Raw genomic sequence first — 19,885 nt, 5'->3', positions numbered from 1 at the left:
AGATGATTTTGTAAAGTAAAAAAATAATAATAAATTTTAATTTCGGACTAATTAATCATCCGTCCACAATCAAAACATATACATTTGTAATTTCACAAGCAGTCCTCAGATGAGCAATGCAACATGTACAGGGAATCGTCCTGGATGTCGTCATTTTACGCACAACTTAAAGTTACAGTTTGTTTAATTATTTTTATTTTTTAAAATCATAGACCGATATAAACATGTTAAATACGACACAAATTCATTTACTGGTAACACAAATAGCTATGACAAGGATTAGTGTCCTTATAACGTCATTAACTCATTTGCTCCCAAAAACGTATAAATACATTCTATTTTAAATATTACCATGCTCCCAAAGACATATTTATGTTTGCTTGTTTTTTTTATGCTAGAGCATATATTTGATGCAGCCTCTGAACTGAAGAGAACGCTTCAAGCAATGGTAGTTATTACAAAAACGGCCAGCAGGTGGCAGCAGCGTATAAGAGATCAACCAGGGCCATGTTGCAACAAGCTCTTTTTCCCCACAGTTTAAAACAGATTTGTGAATAATCATGAAACTCTGCTATCTTCTAATGCCAATTGCTGCAAAATAGAAACAGATACAAGTATATATTTTTTTCCTGATGAAAGAAGAGACTCTAATCGTTTGGTTTGGTAGGTTCCATGTTTTGATAGCCATAGGATGCAATATTCTGTGGGCCTTGCAAAATCCAGCCAAACGGCGAAAAATATGCTGCGACTTAATGAGTTAACTGCGCCACGCAATGCATTCTGGGAACAATATATATGCAAAACAGGTAGATTTAACACGTCCGGAACTTATACGGTCAAAATGTTGCCGCGTTCCATTTGTGTCCATGTTATTTTTCGGACCAATATGATGACAGTGGAGTTCTATAATTTAGGGCTGGCCCACAAATAGTGAAAATCTGCGCATAAATGACGGCAATTGTTTTTAAGTTATTTTCCCGATGCAGCCCACTTGGTTATATATTTTCCTCCATGCGGCCCCTGAGCTAATATGAGTTTGACACCCCTGTCTTAAGCCATCTTAAGATGTGCATGAAAATATGCCTTAAGATGTCTTAAGGTATTCAGTGTCTTCAAGACACAAAAATCTATTCGGGGGCATCCCATTTGCTGTTCTGTCAAGGAATTGTGCCTTAAAATGTTTGTCTTAAGACATCTTGATGGACCAAAATGTCTTGAGATGTCTTTATTTTGCTGATTAAGACATCTTAAGACACGTTTGATGGCTGAGTATGTAAATGTAACTAAATGCAGTGGTAGTATAAAATTGTACTTTTTTTTTCTAGCAAACTTTCATCTTACTGATAGCGCCACCTCGTGGCAATTTTTTTTCTTACGAATTTTCTTGTGCATTTTTCTCCAAACACGTTAACTGGACCAACCTCATATTTGCTCAGATGAGGGTTTCGGCCTTCATGATGTCACAACACGAAGTTTGTGAGTTTTCGCGAATCGCTGTGGGCGTGGCTAAGCACTGTTCGCCAAGAAAACAACGCCAGTTTTGAGGGTCTAAACATGCGCAGAAACTCATGAAACTTGGCAACACATCTGGCCTGGTAAAATGAACAATATTTTATTGTTGATTGTGATATTTTTACAAAAATGACTCAATAGCGCCCCCTAGAAATTTTTAACAAAGCAGCCCCGATTGTACGTTTAATCAAGATCTACAAAATTTTTTACATGTATGAGGGAGCCAAAGACCTAACAAAAAAAAAAGTCTCTTGGACCCATATGCTAAAATGAACAGGAAGTGAGCTACGAATTTTTGAATGTCCCATTTTTGACGATTTTTGCACATTTTCAGGGGGCATACTTTTTCCCACTTCTCCTACACGTTTTATCCGACTGACTTATGATTTGACCTGGACCATGCCAAGACCTGAGCCAACAACAGACGGAAAAATCTTGACTTTTGGAAATACTATATGATGAGGGTGGGGCATCAAAATTTGTGTTTCGCACTGAAAAAGGATATGCTTAATAACTCCCCGATACATGCTCCAAAAAATCCCAAACTTGACATGTATGTTTATCGTCAAGGCCTGAAGGTATCTCTATGACAACATTCAGTTATATATGCAGCGCCACCTAGCCCTTGAGGCATGAAAAAAAATACCCCACTTACGGTATTTTTACAAAAATTGTAAACACGTTTTGCAATGAAAAAGGATATGCTTAATAACTCCCCGGTGCATGCTCCAAAAAATCCCAAACTTGACAGGTATGTTTATAGTCAAGGCCTGAAAGTATCTCTATGACAACATTCAGTTATATATGCAGCGCCACCTAGCCCTTGAGGCAAAACAAAAAAATACCCCACATACGGTATTTTGTACAAAAAATGTAAACTCATTCTAAGTGTTATAACTAAGTCATTTATGAATATTCTTAATACTTTCCACCACTCAAAATGTTCACTGGCATCAGACTTATCCAAACATGTACTTTTTTACTTATTTTTGATAGCCTCTATGGACATTAAAAGCAATATCGTGAATGAAGGATATGCTTAATAACTCCACGGTACATTCTCCAAAAAAATCCCACACTTGACGTATGTTTAGAGTCAAGGCTTGAAGGTATCCCTATGACAACATTCCATTATATATACAGCGCCACCTAGCCCTTGAGGCATAAAAAAAATACACCAACGTAACGGTATTTTTACAAAAAAAAAAAATCCACATGTCAAGGTTTATCATGCCATTTTCAAAGAAATTCTGCTTCCAATGTGCCGTACCTAAACTTGCCAGTACCCCAACGTGCCAGTACCCCAACGTACAAGTACCCCAATGTGGCCCGGGCTGCGAGGGCCCTTTATAGCTGCTTGCAGCTCTAGTTCTATTTGAAGTTGTTTATTTGCCAAGCGTTATTTTCTTTAAAATGTGGTACTTCATTTTGTTAAGATATCTGTTGAAGTTGAACACAGAGAAAAGAGAAAAAGAGAGCAGAGACAGCTTCTCTTACGGGGGAGAGACCTCGCCGTTGCCTTTGAGTGTGACTGAGCCTTTCTTTTGCTTCATGCAGAATATAAACAAGTGTTCGCCTTCTTGAATGCCGCACCCATCTTAAGTGTGCTACACATCTACATACAGTATATACAAGTGTCAGCATTAAAGGTTAATAAACATCATTCAATGTGAATTTACTCAACAAATAATCACACACAAATAGAAAAGGAATTTTTGATCATGTTTTTACGAACACGATAGGCATATAAAGATATTTTGTTCTAGTGTGTATGCCGTAGTTAGCGGCCGATCTTCTGCGCATGCGCGTGACCGATCGCGCAAGATCACCGATCGAGTATCATTTCAGCTCTGTCGGAGGGTTCTGCTTCTTTCATTTTGTGGGCGGGGAGGGGCGTGCCAAGGTAAGGTCAATTGACTATCCCGTCTTTTTACCACTAGATGGCAGATAAGAGCAGTTAGCTGAGCCAAGCAATAAGTCAAAATCAAAGTCCTTTTCAATATCAAGGCATGGAACTGGAAAATCCCTTTTGAGCATTTTGTATTAGCTTAAAACCCATGTACTAAAAAACTTTTCTCCTCTCCAGTGAGACAATTTGGGACAATGACTGTGTTTGCTAGTAACATTTTTTTTTTCCACTTCTGACGCCACTTTTGACCTACTAGTAACTCGTACCTTAAAACAAGTATCCATTTTATGGTCCATGTACAGTCTTCTATTCTGTTATTGAAGCAAAAACGGCACGAGTTGACACCTGTGTAATATTAGTATACTGCTAATGACATACAGTAAAAATCACTACTTAACATCTAGCTAGTGTGCAGATGTCAATTAGTGCAGTTTTGCTTCATGAGTAACATTAACTTCCACTAATAGGTCCCACAATTGTGCAGAAATACAGAGTACTTGTACTGCAGTGGGAAATGATATTCAATTGGCTACTTTTAGGCACGGTCATTCTACTAGTACAATGAATGGCCTTACTACAAAACTTAATGTGATGCAGCTATAAATTACATATTCATACAAATAAATACTACACAGTCCATTTTTATAGTACTTGTCATTGTGACTCAGCAAGAGACATCAAGCAGTTTAAAGCACTTCAACCAACAATTATTCATTCATCAAGAATTTCAAACACCTGTGGAAACTAGTCAACTGCAAGTCAAAAGTTTAAAACTGAGCATACTCTTTTTTATTATTATTTTCAGATACCTTACTTCCACTCCAGTGAAATAAGTTTTAGAACAATGATTCATCTTAAGAAAACAACATGTACTTTTGACAGTCGTTGACGAGGTCACAGCATCTCCCTTCACGTATGTGTTTCTGCAATGTCCCTGTTATCTTCTTCGCCACACCAGAGTGCCTGAGCGATTGAAATGATTCAGCATTGTACACCCACACCGTGTCAACACCTTCCCCTGTGGTATGTTCGGGAACCCAGTTGGGAAATGGAAATCGGCAAGCAACCACCTTAGAAGTGCTTGGTAACTCATTTTCCAGCTTCAGCTCCAATTTGTCCATCTGTAACCATGATCACATTTAAGAGACACTTTAAAATCATTGTCAAGCAAATTGCATGGAATGCACCTCCCATTTTACTGGTGTATTTCTTATTTTATATTAAATAAAATACTGCATAAGAATAAGTAAGTCACAACTTACCATTTGAGGGACGCCAAAAATCACAACATTGGAGTATTGTGCAAAGCTGACCTAGAAAAGAATAAATAGAAAATTATTATCAAGTTCTTCTGACCGTACCCTTTATACTGTAATTATTTGTCACCATTTATTTTTAATTAAAGAGGAAGTCAAGTCAAAAATGTAGTTGCCATATGTTTTGTGTCCCGACTTAATACATTATTCTGATTAATGTTTTGTTTGTAGAATAAGAATTAAGAAGGACAAGCCACCCATTTTCAGCCATTCAAGGAGGCTGACATTTTTTGTAGCACTGCAAATATAATATTAATCAGAATACCATTTTTAGACTACTAGTTGGAGAACATAGAACTTGGTGCAAAGAAAATGTTTGTGTTGACTTCCACTTTAAACGATGTAAACAACTATTTTTACAGTCTCCATTGCTGGGTTTACATGAAGACTTTTTTTTTGCAATTTCGATTTAATGCATGAAATCACGTTGAACAAACTAATTGTTTATATTGTATGTATTGTTATTGTTTTTGCAGTCTTTTTAGAAAGTGCAAAACTTTTGAGCGCTATTTCGATTTTATTTATTTTTTTAAAGTTACAAAAATTTCTGTTGTTTTTTTGTTGGGTTGGAGCCTATCGTTTTGTGCTGTTGAAGTGAAGGCACCACTGTATTCACATCTGTCCATTTAAGACTCCCGGAATTTTCCTTTTTCGCTGCATGACGTACATGACGTACTTGATGTACAGTTGCGGGGGATAAAGTGCTTAACACCTTGAAAGGGTGCTTAAGAATACAAAGGAAGGCAGTTGGAGATGTAAAGTTGTGGGGGATAAGGTTGGGGGGGATACGGAGTGCAGGAAAAAAACTGCATTTTGGAACAATCAGTGTTTTAAATCATTATAATTTGACGGTCTCTAACAAACTGTTTGCATGTTACGTTCTAATGTGCCAGGTACATTTCACCACTACATTAATTAGAACATATGTTTCACAGTCTGTGACATGTGCAAATGAGCATTTTCATTCTGCTTGGTCATTTGGTTTCATTCTAATCGGAATACAAGGCTTGATTAAACCTGGCTCATGCCATCAGATACTAACACACTGACCTTCCATAAATCAGAGATGTAGAAGGAAGTGGAGCGGTGGACTCCCTCTCTCCAGGCTTTGTAGCGGGAATACCACACCAGCCAGGGGTTCAACTCAAAGCCTGATGCCACAAATCCATGCCTTGCTGCAGCTATCACCTATGCAAGAGGGGTATATATCCATTAAAAGTACTATAATACTACTAATAATAATTATTATTATTTTACATAGCTTGGTGATTAATTTCCAGTATATATCAGTTCAGATACTACTGTTTTTTCACCCATAAATATACACAGCACATGAACACAACACTGTACAACACTCACTGTTCTACTTACAATTCTCCCATCTCCACTTCCAATGTCCACCAGGGTCCCAGACCTGGCTCGCAGAGCATTGAGGACATTCTCCACCTGTGCGGTGGTCGCGGGGACAAACGGGAGGCAGATTTTCCTCAATGCGGGGGTCACAAACGGCGTCGCCACAGCGTAGAGTGCAACAAGCGAGCTTCCGACCAAACCCGTTACGATGAGACCCAGTCGACTTCTGCTTTTGCTCTCGATCGTGATAGATTGTCCTGCTGACGCCATAAAAACCTCCTCTTCAGACATGATGGGCTGTCGAGTGTCGACCATTTCATGATAACGTCTCAAAACACAATACAATAATAAATAAATAAAACACTGTCAAACTCGAAAACACGACGGTGCAGTACCTTTGCAGCACTATAATAAGTCCGACCTGGTTTGTCTTGCCTGCCAAAGGTTCCATCCCGTCCTGCTGACTGCATCAAAGGTTGTTGGCGAGACTAATAATAATCATAATAATACAGTACATGCACATAAATATGTTTAATTTATTTATTGTTATCAAATACATATAGCTAAAGAACAAAATATTGTCGTTAAAAGAAAAAGTATGCACAAGTAATAAAATGATCACCCTTAAACACATTTTAAAATAGTAATAACCACCACAGTAGAGTTGAGTACTTTGAAACTCCAGCATTCAAATATTAAGATGTTATGTTCTGAATATAGCTCTCTTTGATTTACAAACCAATTCTGCTTCCGAAATGCTTATAGAAATAAATTGAAGCTCTTTATTTCTTGTCTCCTGAGGTTGGTGGGACGGTAGGTGTTGCTAAATAAATAAATAAATAAATGGAAAAGTTCAGCCATTAAAGGAACACTTTACTTATTGATCCATTTTTAGCAGCAAAAAGTTGCTACTTTTTCAATAATTAATTTGGTGACGCGATTATTTTTTTATGTACATTTAATAACTTTTAAACCGATGTTAAAATGAATCGAACGCCGGCATGTTTGTTACACGTGACTAAATAACCCGGATGTTTACGTCACTAGTGTGTAAACGCTACACTATGGAAGCACTATGCAACGCAGCCGTGCATCTAGCGTCAAACCCGGAAGGATTAAACCTTATCGCTTCGATCCAACACGACAAAATAACCCTACCGAAGGAAAGTCTGCCTTGGATGTGAAAGTTGTGGCGCCAGATGGTCTTTTCGGGCACAAAATAAACTTTAACGAACGAGTGAATCAGGCGGGGGGTGAGTGGTGCTCGTGCGGGAGCTGCAGGAATGGACAATCCGCTAATGAATGTGTGCTGGCTGGAAATGAAAGAACTCGAGGATCGGTTCCTTGCGGACAATCTCAACTGCCAATGTCCAACAGGTAAAGTGACACACAGCACGAGCAATGCAAAACGTGTGGAACTGACGAACTATTTCAGGAAAAAGAAAAAATAGTAAAATTAAATGTATCATCGTTACAGCGCCCAACCTCCCCTAGCTGTTTTTTTTCTTTTCTTTTTTTGCGTAGCGTCCCGATGATGTAAACGAAAGGTTGCAAGAAGGTTGTGTATTAACCGTGTTTATTTATAGACAGAATGAAGTAAGGAAATGCGAGACGCCGTTACCTAGGCTGGTTACCACAGGAAGAACAGCGGGACAGAACACAAATGTAGTACGTCGCACACGACACATGATAATGACACTAATCCACATTCTATAAATTTTTTGGTAAAATAAGATTATGAACATGGTCAATTTGTGAAGTATAAACAACTTACGAGCTAATAAAACATAACGTCCTCGTCCCCGTACTTGACGATGTTCACACTCAAATGAATTATGAAATAAAACAGTCCATGCAGTATAATAACGAATGCCCCCCCCACCCCCTAAACATGCCTACCTTTCGCTTTAAATTTGCTTCGCTTCTCCGAGATCTTTCAGTGGCCGTAGTAAGACCTCGATTTGTGTCGGCTGTTGGTGAGAGTGAAGGCTCCGTGTTGCTAGCAGTTGCGGAAGTAGCCGCCAGAGATCCTCCATCGGCTTGATTATTTCCCACGTCTGGTTCTTTAAAGATACTCGGTACTGCGTTGGGCTTTAGTATTAGGCGTGTGGCGTACCCCATCTCAAATTGTAACATATTTTCTTAGTCCTCATGCCTGAAATGTTCGCTGCGCGCACGCCTGCTTGTCCTTCGGGAGGTTGACAGCACTTAGCAAACAAACCATTGTCTACTCAAGTCGTTTTTTTTTTTTCAGGGGGGTCTCGCGGGTTTTTCCTTGCCGACGCCTTGCAAAATTTTGCAATACACAAAGGCATAAGTGACAGTTTGTGTCCTCCTCGTTGTTATGTCTGCGTGAACTACTGTTCGCCAAGCGAGTATACACACTTGCTACGTCACCACTCGGGGCGTTCCAACACGGAAGTACTTCTATGTTGAAGAAAAGTTAAATAAATCAATATAAGGGTGTATTCTTCAGCTCTTATGCATTTTTCGTAGCTAAACTAACTATTTACTGCCGATCAAGCCATACATGTAAAATTAAAGGAGCCTTCCTTTAAGCCTTTTTGATCGATGTACCAACTACAATGTAAACATGTACTTTAATACTAAGAAGAGGAAGTGTACAGTAGTGTATTCTATCAACAACACCTAAATCTCATCAGCTTGATTCCTTTTGAATTTCAAATGGCCATTGCATACACTTGACAAACCGCATAGTTGTCAAACTTCATTCAACCAGGTCACAGACTCATTGTGACCTGTCTTATGCATAGAACAGTGGAAAATGGTATTTTCATGACATCAGACCTTTAATGAAACGGTATTACAAGTTAGAATTTGACTTCACTAGTCCAACAGTTGAGGGTGTCGTATTAATTTCTTGCACAGATTTGAGCAAATGGTGTTGTGGTGTTTCCATATTAGAAATCATTAGACAATGTACGATGAACGGTGTGTTCCATCCCTGGCATGCCGTGATGGATGTGGTGGTGGTGAATGTGGTGCCTGCTGGTTGTTGGACCATCATCGATCATGAAATCATCCTCTCTGTATCCATCTCCCCCATCCTGAGAATAGCTGTGCTTCATAACTAAGATGTTCCTGTGACTGGCAGGGGTTGTGTGGCGGGAGAGCCGTGGTGACTGCTGGCTCACCATCCCCGGTGGGAACTGTGGCACAAGTGCCCCAACTTCAGGATCAATCGTGGCCTCTCTCATGCTCAGGTTGCTGCGGCTATCTTGGACACTACCATGCATGCTTCCCTGCTGTGATCCGCAGTGGTGGTCGCGAATGCATTTGGAGGAGGATCGATGCAACTTGTGGGATTTCTCAAATTCCTCAGCCAATGCGGCATCAGTCAGGTCACCTGAGGGGATGTGTCGTAAAGTGCAGAGCTCATAGTGAGGAGGCTCAAGTCCTGGATGGAGGAGGCCAGGGTCAAAGTCATCTCTGTAGATAGAACAAACAAACTAAAATATTTTTATTTTATTATGAAAAGACAGTTTTGAAAACATGCTTGTTAGCCACCTTCTAAATGAGATGAATACAATGTAACATTAACTATATGAAGTGACTTAGTGGAAAATTTCACAAGTACTTATCTATTTCCCCATCCAGTTCTCAGGCCGTCTTATAATTTTGGCTAGGGATTATTTTAATGCATACATTACAAAATGGAAATGTTTTATATTTTACAATGTAGTTTGCCTTATTAAGATAGCTTTAATGGCATTCAACTGCCTTTGCACTGGAAGCCTTTGTATACTGTATTTCGTTAGGCAGTACTTTACTGTAAAACACAGTGTTCCATGGGAGCAAAAAAAAAAAACTGAAACACTTTCACATTTTAGTGTAATCAGTGTTTGTTTGTTTTTCCCACCGCCAAGGAAAAACCATCCAGCAAGCAAGTTCTACCACTGGACAACTTCAAGCTGACAGACCCGTCACCAGAAAGAAATTGCAGGGGGGGCATTACCTTGTTTTGGGGGGGCACACTTTATCAACCTAAATCTAATGTTCATCAGGTTGAACAGCGGCATTGTGACAACTGCAAAAGTGTTCAGAAATATTTTCTGTCACTTAAAAGCGGCAGTTCGTTCTGAAATCTAAAAGACAAACTGAAAAAAAAATGTGTAGTTCAAAAGTTCATTTGAAACAAATCCACTCTTCACTTCTGTAAACAACTATGTCCGAATGAATGACTCTGTGACCCAGCCCCTTCTATCTGGAATTGGCTAGCAGTTGCCTTCATTTGCGTGTTGGATTAGGGCTGTACGATATGGACAAAATTTCCTTTCATTTTTGCCAGACATCTCTATTCTTTGATCTTTGACTCAGCATGAGACTTCGCATCATTTTACTTTTTTATGGTGTATTTTGTGTTATTTTATTTCTATACTTATACAGATTTTTTTTTTTTTTAGTATTTTATTTGCGTGTACACTTATCTACTTATATTTACTCTAATTAATTTTATTTTGTGTTATTTTATTTCACTTGTGTCTACTAAAAGACTCATTTCTATTCCATGCACAGCACTTTGTATGCAGCAATGGCTGTTTTAAAGTGATTTAGAAATAAGGTTGAGTTATGTCGATGATATACAGAAACAACATATGGGTTCAGTGAAAAACTAAGCAGAATATCAATCCAAAAGGATGTGTAAAGTGCTGTTTTTTTAATTAGAACTTAGTGACAGTCATCAACATGAACAAACTTGGCAATAAAAAAAGAGAATTCAACTCACATTGTACTGCAACTGCTTTAGTGATAAATAATTTTATGCTCCTTAGTTGTTGTGTATGTGTGACTGCTTGGGTCTGTTAACAGCATACTGTGTATTGCTACAATTCATCCGTGCTGTGTGGCTTGACTAATTAAAATAAAAGTTTGACACTCACTTGTAAACGTAACCAGTGGACTCAGGATTCCCATTGATGTCAACTGTGTCATTCTGGATCGAGGTTTGGCGTTTGGTGGCTCCCATTAAAGCCGCACGACGTGCTCACTGTTCAGTCTTTGTGCCAGCGCCAGCTGGCAAATGCGCACTATCTACCCGGAAGTAGATTTGGCTAAGGCACGTCTGCAGAGCGCGCGTCTCCCCCCACCCCACCCCATCCCTCCTGATCCTGATTGTCATTGGCTCGCTTAGTTGTCAATCACAGCCAAACTTGAAAGGAGGTATGTGGTTGGCTGGCACGCCATGCTTTACTTAAAACAGAAGGCGCAAGTTTACGTGACTGATAGGACGAATAGTTGGTGAGTCATCTTGCTAGGGCGGGCACGGCTGACTGACAGGGCGGGCACGGACCCCCAAGGCCCGCCCATGGCGACGGGTCAGAGCTGACATCTGCCACCTGCATAAAACCTGCCAGTTGGGTAAGTCACATTTGTATGCCTAAGAATCTTGTGTGGAAATTAAAACTATTGGTACATGCTACTTTGAAGCCCTACTTTAAAACCCTAAACCTACTTTCAAACCCTAACCGCATTTTGAACCTTGCTTTGAAACCTTAAGTCTACTTTTTAACCCTATGTGGAAAATCTACTTGGAAACCCTAACCCTACTTTCAAACCCTAACAATAATTTGACACCTTACTTTGAAAGTCTATGCTTGGAAACCCTACTGCGCGACCCCAGCCCCAATTCAAATTTGAATTTGTATTTTCAACCCTGAAACAGCCGCTTCCAATCCGCCATTAGGACTAGTTTGTATTCAAATTGGAATACAATTTTCAGTTCCATGCTTGGAAGTTCCAGATTTATGTTCCAAATGATTGGCAGGGTGTACTGCCCAAAGCCAGCTGGGATAGGCTCCAGCATCCCCACAACCCTAGTATAAGGAAATGCGGTTAAGAAAATGGATGGATGGATTTTACAAATGCAATTTTCAAATCCCCATTCACCTTTAATGAACGAAGCTTAGCCCTGAACCCAATTTTGAAACCACAACCCCACTCTGATACCTACTTGGAAAACCTAATTTGAGACTCTAACCGTACTTTGAAACCCTACTTGGAAACCCAAGTTTGAAACCCAAATTCTCAGTTGAAACCCTACCTGGAAACACTACTTTACATGTCTAAGACTAACTCTTACTTTGAAACCCAACTTGGAAACACTACGTGGAAACCCTAACCCGACTTTGACACCCCAGTTTGAAAGTTTAACCAAGCTTTGATGCCTATTTTAAAAGTGTAACCCTACATCAAAACCCAAATTCTACTTTCAAACCTTATTTTTAAACCCAAACCATACTTTGATTGTCTAATTCAACTGTTGTCACACATTCCGACACTTGCATGTTATAACTAGGGATGTTCAATACCACTTTTTTTCAGACCGATACCGATACTCAGACCCTCAGTATTCATCGATACCGATACCAACTGCCGATACCAGTAGTACATTTTTACAAATAAAAAAAAAAATCACTAAAAGATATTTTTAAACAAATATATTTCCTTTAATTTTGACAACAACAAAAAACAGCACAGTCACTCTTCAATAGTCTTAATGCTCAAAATAAAACAAAAATGCTCTTTTAGTTTAAGATTCACAATTTTGAAGCATTTCCAAATGGGTGAAGTTTTGGTGAAAAACTGCTGCAAGCTAGTGTCAGTTACAGGCAAGGAGGACTCACTTAACGTCTTCCCGCTCTGCCATCGGTCGCTTGTACTCGTCTGCGTCACGAGTACTCGAGTACTTGAAAAAAGGCTGGTATCGGCCCGATACCGATACCTGGTATCGGTACGCACCCATCCCTAGTTATAACTGATAATATTAGTTTCAAAACAGATAACTACTACGCTTGGTCTGCACTGTTTTGTGCATTTTGTATCACCCAAAGTAATATAATAACTCAAATGTAATTTACAAGATCACTGAGAGATAAATGAACCTGCGGATGATGTACTTCTTCCGAGGCTGTTTGACCTGGATGATGACGGAGATGATGAGCAGGATGACAACCAGGCCACAGGTCACAGCAATGATTGTGATGTTAGTGTTATCCAAAGAGTCCAAAATGCTGGGTTTCCTTTTCTCTAGTGTCACAAACAATACGGATTGTAATTATCTTTAGTTTGGGAACAGACCTGTAGTAAGAACACAGGAGCTAGTAACAGATGAGTGTACCTTTACAGTGATTTTCATCCCATGGATACACACAGTTCTGGATGCCATTGCACACCAGGGTGTGGTTGATGCACATGTTGCTATGGCAAAAGAAAGTGTCTCCTTCGCATGGTGCTGGAAACAAAAGGCACACAGTGGTCACGTGTTCTTGTGCAGACATATCCATTTTGACACCGACCAGACATAAACACACACAGTTGGAGCCATCCATCAATATTTTCCCCACTCTTCTGGATCCAGACACAACGTTAACAGAGATGGAGTCACTCACGGTCAAGGAAAGTTGTGAAGAGGATCTTGAATTTGCTTTTCCTGCTTCCCTCATCGGCCCACAGCCTTACCACACCCAAAGAGGATGTAAGCATCACGTCGTTCGCGACCGTGGAGCAGAATTTATTCTTCAGATGCTCAACGGAACTGCTGCCATCATAAATGGCAACAAAGTTACGCTTGCACTCATTGGAGTTGTGCATCTCATACTCCAGAAAGCGCATGTAGATCTGTGGATGGGAGGATGAAAATTCTTTGAAAATGTTTATGTACAGATGACAAAGTTGTCAAAATGAGTTCTGGTCATACTTAATGTTCTACTTATCTATTAGTAGGGTTTAATAATGAAAGTGTATTTTATTGAAGTTATTTTATTTGAGTATAGTCTTAGATTGACATTTTTTCCTCAATAATTTCCAACAAGAGAGACCAACTAAACTGATCCATCAAAATAAATAAACGAGTACATATACTTGTAGAAATATTGCGCATAAAGAAAATATCAATATGGCTTTCACATCATGTGTGTGACTTGCTGTGGCGACCCCTGATGGGACAAGTCAAAAGTTACAACAATAACATAAAATGTTCTGATCAACTCCCCCATAGAGGGCTACTGTCACCACAAAAACAGGTTAACCACAAAATACAGACCTTAGCTCTTGGCGGGGCCCGGACATACCACCTGCAGTCCACAGCTTCTGTCGGCAGGGCCCGCTTCTCCCTGGTTATCTGAGTAGATTCCACGTAGCCTTCTGGACCTCTCAGTTCAAACTCACAAACTGTGGATAATAGCATTTGTTATTATTAACAGTAGATAACTCGAACTGTTGTTGTGCTACCCAAACTAATCACACAAAAACCTAGCATGTTGCTTAAACAAGTTTTTCTTCACTTATTGTAATACCCACATGGTAAAGCTGGCAATTCTCCCAAACCTTTGAAATCTGGATCTAAAAGAAAGAAGAAACAAAAACACATGACAAGCAAAAGTTTCACTCACTGTTTATTAATCAAAGCTGTAGAACTTCGGATGGGCAGACCTGAAGTTCACATCCTATATGTCATTTCTGTTTTAATTTGTGTCATAAATGTCATGTTTCTTGGCCTGCCTGTTTTTCGTTCTCGTTTCAATCAGGGGCCCATGGGAATGGGTGGCGCTTCCTGGCTCACACCTGGAGGTCATTATAATTAGCAGACTATTTAAGCACATTGCCACAGAGGGCCTGTGTCAGGTTATTGTATGTTGATTGCTCACTGTCATAGCCAGGCTCAATTTCTTTGTGCCATAATAAGTCCTGAGCTAACAATTTTTTGCTGTTCTGTTTTTTTGTTTTTTTTGTTTTTGTTACTTTAGATTTTTCGCTGCCCCTCAGTTGGAAGCCTTGTCTTTTTAGGCATTTTTGGTTTGCATCTATTCTTGCGTGTTACATGCTCTTTTGCTTATCCTTTGTACCATTTTTGCTACTTCACCTTTTGGTGCTTTTGTGTGTGTGTGTGTGGGTGTGTGTGTGTGTGTGTGGGGGGGGGGGGTGTGTATGTAAATAAACTTGTTAAACGATTATTGGGCTTTGTTTGCTTTTTGGGGTCCTCTACTCATTTAACTTGTGACCAGAAAAAACAAAAAACTGGATGAGATAACGAGGCCATCTGTGGTCACAACTCCAACACTGACCAAATGCTTTGTCAAAATATTTGACATGATCAGTTTGCTCCACATCTCTACTTGAACAGCTGCAAATAGCATAGCCCACATTCGAGGCATAATCAATGATTTACAAACACACATTTGGTGTCATTCATTTATTCCTTTCTCTAGCAAGCCACTAGGTGCAATCTATAGTTGTGAGGGCCTTTTCTGTATGTGACAGTAACTTAATATACTAATACATAACCAGCAAGATTTATATAAACAGCTGTAAAACCACCATAAGCTAAGGATGCCCTCATTTAAAGTTCCCTGAAATCCTGACAACACATGCCTAGATATTGTGTCCTGAACCTCTGTGCTGAAGAGGTGGATTATAAATCCTGATTTACCATCTTAGTTCTTATTAATCCGCTCATGTTTCTTACCCATTTCTACTTCAGGCTTGTACAGATTATTCACATTCAGTCTTATCTGTGGAAGTATTGTGTGCTTGCGTGTGTGTGTGTACGCATGTTCGTATGTTGGCGTGGGTGTGGCTTGGGGGGGTCAGTGCAATAATGCATTCCCAGAAGCGGTACATCCAATATAAAGATTATACATAGAATGAGTCATGCAACTAAATCTACCCCTCCTGTTTTTAACTGTTTTTAATCTGCAAATGTGTGAACACCACAAGGACATTCATTTTCACACAGTTGTATTTTGGTCCTTAGTGCCAAAGAACACAAGTGAGTCTGCACTCTTAAAAGTGATTTGTCAAACATAACCCAAATTTTGTCAAAAATTGGACTGACCCACTACTTGGGTCAATTTGACCCAACTTTCTGGGTTGTTTTGTATGAAAACAACCCCATTTTTTGGGGCTGGGTTGTCTTGTCATCTCCAATGGGTAGTATTTGACAGATGAGCATTTGGCATGCAACGTGTTCAATTTTGTAAAAACAGATGGGAAACCAAATCTCCTAATCTGCCAGTAATATCGTCTTGAAGGGGCAGTTACTCATTCAGTGGATTGCATCATGAGTGAATGGCTGGTTGATTGTAATGTGACATCTTACATCTTAAAGTGACAAAGGGATTATTTTCACCAGAAAAAAAAGGTTAGACAAACAGAAGGAGGCAGATTAATCTTTGATTGTCGCCATTGTTGGTGGCCTATAAAATCTGCTGTTAATAAAGCCTCAGCCTCCGCCCAGTTTAAGCTGCTGCTACGGCTCAGTGCTGACAAGCTGGATTCCCCCCTGAAGACAAGCTTTCATTAACTACTGCGTGTGTGCGCGTGCGTGTGTGTTTATTCCCTTGTCCCCCATCAACTGCAATTTCCTACAGCAGGCACCCACATAACTAACTTCTAACAATGACAAGACAATATTTAAAGGGAGGTCTTTATGATTGCAGGAGATTAAAAATAAACAACACACTGCATTGAGAGTTATAAAATGCCACCATAAAATCAGAGGCCAAAAATGTACTGATGGGAATTAATGCCTGGTCTGCATGCTGGCGTGTTAAGCTTTTCAATGCTGTGTCAAAGTCACATAAAGTTAATTGACTGTGATTGAATGCCAAGAAAATGAAATGAGGGCTTAGAATTGTACACGTATAAAATAATAAAACCGTTTTTCTCCAATGAGTGACTTCTTGTTCTTTAATAGGTATTCCTGATTTATACTAGTTGTGGGTATTAAAAACAAACAAAAATGTGCTGAGTTTTCAGCATTTTCCAAAAAAAAAAAAAAAAAAGAACATGTATTATAGCCATTTTATGCACAGCACTATTTTTTATTGTTTGAATTACAGTATTTGGAAAAAGTGACAAAATTATCAATATAGCCACCATGATTTTCAGTGTCTTGAGGAAGAAAACATATCTGCAATGTACTCACGACATCATACTGTAAAAATGCTCCATGGATCATTTAAAACTCACATGACTGTGAATACAGGCATTATGAATTAAATACAAAATGTGGTGGGAAAGATGATCTATAGAAGTTGGTCAAGAGGCTTTCTAATTGAATGGATGTATGTGTGGAAAACTCTAAATCTGTTTACACATCTAACCTTCGACCTGAATACTACCAAAATGACTCCATTGAGCTCTGACATGACCCACCTTGTGTGAAGTTGTACCGGGCTGAGAACCCAATTGCCTCCAACTCTCCATCAGCCACAAACTTGATGTAAAGGTACCTCCCACTGGAGCGAACATACATGGGGCTCTCCTGGCCGCAGTAGCGTCCGATGATGGGTGAGAAACCAAACGGACCGTCGCGGACCTCGATGTGATCAAATTTACAATCCCACGATGGCTCGATGGAATACTTTTCATCAAAAAACAAGTCGATGCACTGGCGGGGAGAAGCTGGAGAACGAGCAGTTTAATTAACAAAGAATGACGGACGAATGTATGTGAAAAGACTCACCTTCTATAATGTAGACACATTCCCTCTCGGGTGGGTATTTCTCTGGGTAGTTGGGTGAGGTGAAATAACCTCCCTCAGGTTCTTTTACCCAGGTCCCACACTGTCCAGATGGTGTTACACCTGAGTTGTTGGTCACTAGTTAAGAATGGTGCAAGGGTGGTGTTAATTAAAGCTACCAACAGCCTCAATCATTTTAAATTCTACCAAAAGTAGTGTTATTCCTTATTGTTATTACGTTCAACTACTTTCAGGTACATTTAAACTATAGCCCACACACACATATCCACATGTTACAATACGTACATAAATTCAGCTGTTTCTTTGTTTGTCCTTAACTGTTTCATTAAGAAACTCAATCAGTTTTGTTTTGTTTTGTTTTTTTGAAGAACTCTGTCATGTTTTGGTTCTGTTTAGGGTGGGTTTTGCTTTGTTTTTGTTGGGTTTTTAGTTTGTCATGTTTATGTTCTGATTTCCTGATTTTCCCTAGTCTCGTTAAGCCTTTCCATGTCCACCTGTGTTTGCCTGCCCTTCCTCATGTGCCAACCAATCAGCACCCCCATCCACTTGTGTCTTGCCCAGCTGTGTCTCGTTGTGTGTAATTAGTGTGTGTACTTAGTTATCGGTTTTCGTTTCAGTGTTTGTCGGTTCATTATTCTTGTTTCCCCACGTCCATGCTGCCGTAGTCTAGTCTGCTCCTGTATAGTTTTCCCTTTGGTATTTTTGTTATTCTTTGTCACCAAGCCCTGTTTGCAACTTTAGTTTTTGTTGGATTAAATTTACTATTTTTTTTTTATTTATTTATTTTTTTTCCGCACCTCTGCCTCCCTGACTCGTCCGCCTCCTGCATTTGGGTCCACCACCACACTTCCGAGATCTTGACGGACTCTAAGTTATTTTAGAATCTTCTTCGTATATAACTATGAATGTGATCATGAAAGTGTAGTAAAAAGTGAGGTCATACTGCACATGTTTTTTTTATTTTATTTTATTTTATAAATATGTGTTTTGATGTTTATTAATTGTACTTGAATCAAGAAACTGGGAATTATCTACACAGGTGCATTGTAGAATGTGCAAAAGCTCTGGTTTACCTGTGTGTGTAAGAGCTGCAAATGATCTTTGACCAATTTAAAAAAAATAAAAAAATAAAAAAAGCATTATATTAGTTGTAGTTGTGAAAAAACATACCTTGAGTTTTTGTTTTGGTGGCTGCAGCACCTGACAAGTCAGGCGTGATCAAATATGTTGCAAAAGCTGATGGAAGACAGATGGTTTAATGAAAAAGATGATTGTATATTCAAGAGAATATACAGGGGTTTTGTTTGTCTGTTTTGTAAAAATAAGAAAGTTAAAAAAAAGAGGACGGAACAGGAAATAAGACTAAAAATGTAAAACTGGGGGAAAAGGATGGAAAATAAAATCAAACACATTTAATAGAGGGCAACATTTTAAAAAATAATTGAAAAATGGATTTAAGTCGGTGTAAAGAAACATGTAAACAAACATACTCACCAATGTACAGCAGAAGTTGGAACAACATTTTTCCCCCCCTGTACTAAATGTCGAGTATATCCATCAATTGTCACATCCTGTTAGAAAACATACTCTTCTGCACATGCTGCAAATTGTTCTCCAAATGGGTAAAAGCTGACCACAAAATAGCTTGCCATCATTGCTCCCAGAGCTCAAGGATTAAACTCCCGACAATTACTAACCTTCCAATGTTTTTGCTCCACCGTTATTTTATAAATCCTCTTAGAGGAAACTGTCATTGACAGAACTGGATAGCCAGGTCAAGGCAAGTGGCTGTTTTCATGCACCGTTGTCTGTCTGTCTGTCTGTCTGTCTGTCTATCTATCTATCTATCTGTCTGTCTGTCTCTTATTTCTTAATAAATAACATTGAACATTGTCTGCAATAACATATAACTTAAAAAGTTTGATCTTTCGATTGAAAATACTTGTCATAAAATAAATTTTAACAAAGTTATTTATACCATCATATTAGTCAATAAAATTGATGGGGATAAATGAGATCCCTTGAGAATGAAAACAGAGGGGGAAAAAAACAATTTGGAAATAAAGAATTCGTACTGTCATAATGTAAAGCGCAACACGTCAGACTGTCCTGAAGGTGGCGCCAAAGTACCTGTCAAATATGAAGTGACGAGTGAATGAGTATTACTATACTTTTACGTGATATACTTTATTAAAGAATAATTCATGTTATTTTATTTTATTTATTATTTTTTTGTCAATGATTCCAAATTTCTACTTTTTTTGGTAACTTTATGTCGTCATTGTGGTGTTT

General features: G+C 39.0%; 2 protein-coding genes across 3 annotated transcripts; both read right to left on the bottom strand.

Moving 5' to 3' along the window:
* Positions 1-4,046: 4,046 nt before the first annotated feature.
* Positions 4,047-6,575, bottom strand: atpsckmt (fATP synthase c subunit lysine N-methyltransferase). 2 transcript variants are annotated; one of them, XM_077537123.1, is made up of 5 exons: positions 6,486-6,575; positions 6,109-6,387; positions 5,788-5,925; positions 4,684-4,734; positions 4,047-4,542 (listed from the first exon to the last, which is right to left on the bottom strand). In XM_077537123.1, the coding sequence occupies exons 1-5, from the start codon at positions 6,558-6,560 to the stop codon at positions 4,276-4,278; spliced, it is 810 nt and encodes a 269-aa protein (XP_077393249.1). In that variant the 5' UTR covers positions 6,561-6,575; the 3' UTR covers positions 4,047-4,275. The 2 variants fall into 2 exon arrangements, with proteins under 2 accessions (XP_077393249.1, XP_077393256.1); XM_077537130.1 differs by having other exon boundaries at positions 6,109-6,347; positions 6,512-6,575.
* An 812-nt stretch (positions 6,576-7,387) lies between these two features.
* Positions 7,388-19,375, bottom strand: LOC144030640 (neuropilin and tolloid-like protein 1). Its single transcript, XM_077537095.1, has 10 exons — positions 19,088-19,375; positions 18,764-18,829; positions 17,576-17,710; positions 17,266-17,514; positions 14,410-14,451; positions 14,153-14,280; positions 13,500-13,728; positions 13,229-13,342; positions 12,993-13,137; positions 7,388-9,540 (listed from the first exon to the last, which is right to left on the bottom strand). The coding sequence occupies exons 1-10, from the start codon at positions 19,113-19,115 to the stop codon at positions 9,012-9,014; spliced, it is 1,665 nt and encodes a 554-aa protein (XP_077393221.1). The 5' UTR covers positions 19,116-19,375; the 3' UTR covers positions 7,388-9,011.
* Between the last annotated feature and the right edge of the window lie 510 nt (positions 19,376-19,885).

This window comes from Festucalex cinctus, chromosome 1 (genome assembly GCF_051991245.1).
Source record: "Festucalex cinctus isolate MCC-2025b chromosome 1, RoL_Fcin_1.0, whole genome shotgun sequence".
NCBI classification, from domain to species: Eukaryota; Metazoa; Chordata; class Actinopteri; order Syngnathiformes; family Syngnathidae; genus Festucalex; species Festucalex cinctus.
This window is presented reverse-complemented; position numbering and strand designations above follow the sequence as displayed.

What these genes read in the sequence shown, in the direction of transcription:
- atpsckmt (XM_077537123.1), bottom strand. Translation starts at nt 6,560, where the DNA reads ATGCAGTCAGCAGGACGGGATGGAACCTTTGGCAGGCAAGACAAACCA. An exon ending in GAAGTGGAGATGGGAGAATT is followed by an intron (nt 5,926 to 6,108) that starts GTAAGTAGAACA and finishes CCTCTTGCATAG; the next exon opens with GTGATAGCTGCAGCAAGGCA. An exon ending in TTTTTGGCGTCCCTCAAATG is followed by an intron (nt 4,543 to 4,683) that starts GTAAGTTGTGAC and finishes TCATGGTTACAG; the next exon opens with ATGGACAAATTGGAGCTGAA.
- LOC144030640 (XM_077537095.1), bottom strand. Translation starts at nt 19,115, where the DNA reads ATGTTGTTCCAACTTCTGCTGTACATTG. An exon ending in CACCAAAACAAAAACTCAAG is followed by an intron (nt 17,711 to 18,763) that starts GTATGTTTTTTC and finishes ATTCTTAACTAG; the next exon opens with TGACCAACAACTCAGGTGTA. An exon ending in GGGCCCCGCCAAGAGCTAAG is followed by an intron (nt 13,729 to 14,152) that starts GTCTGTATTTTG and finishes TCCCATCCACAG; the next exon opens with ATCTACATGCGCTTTCTGGA.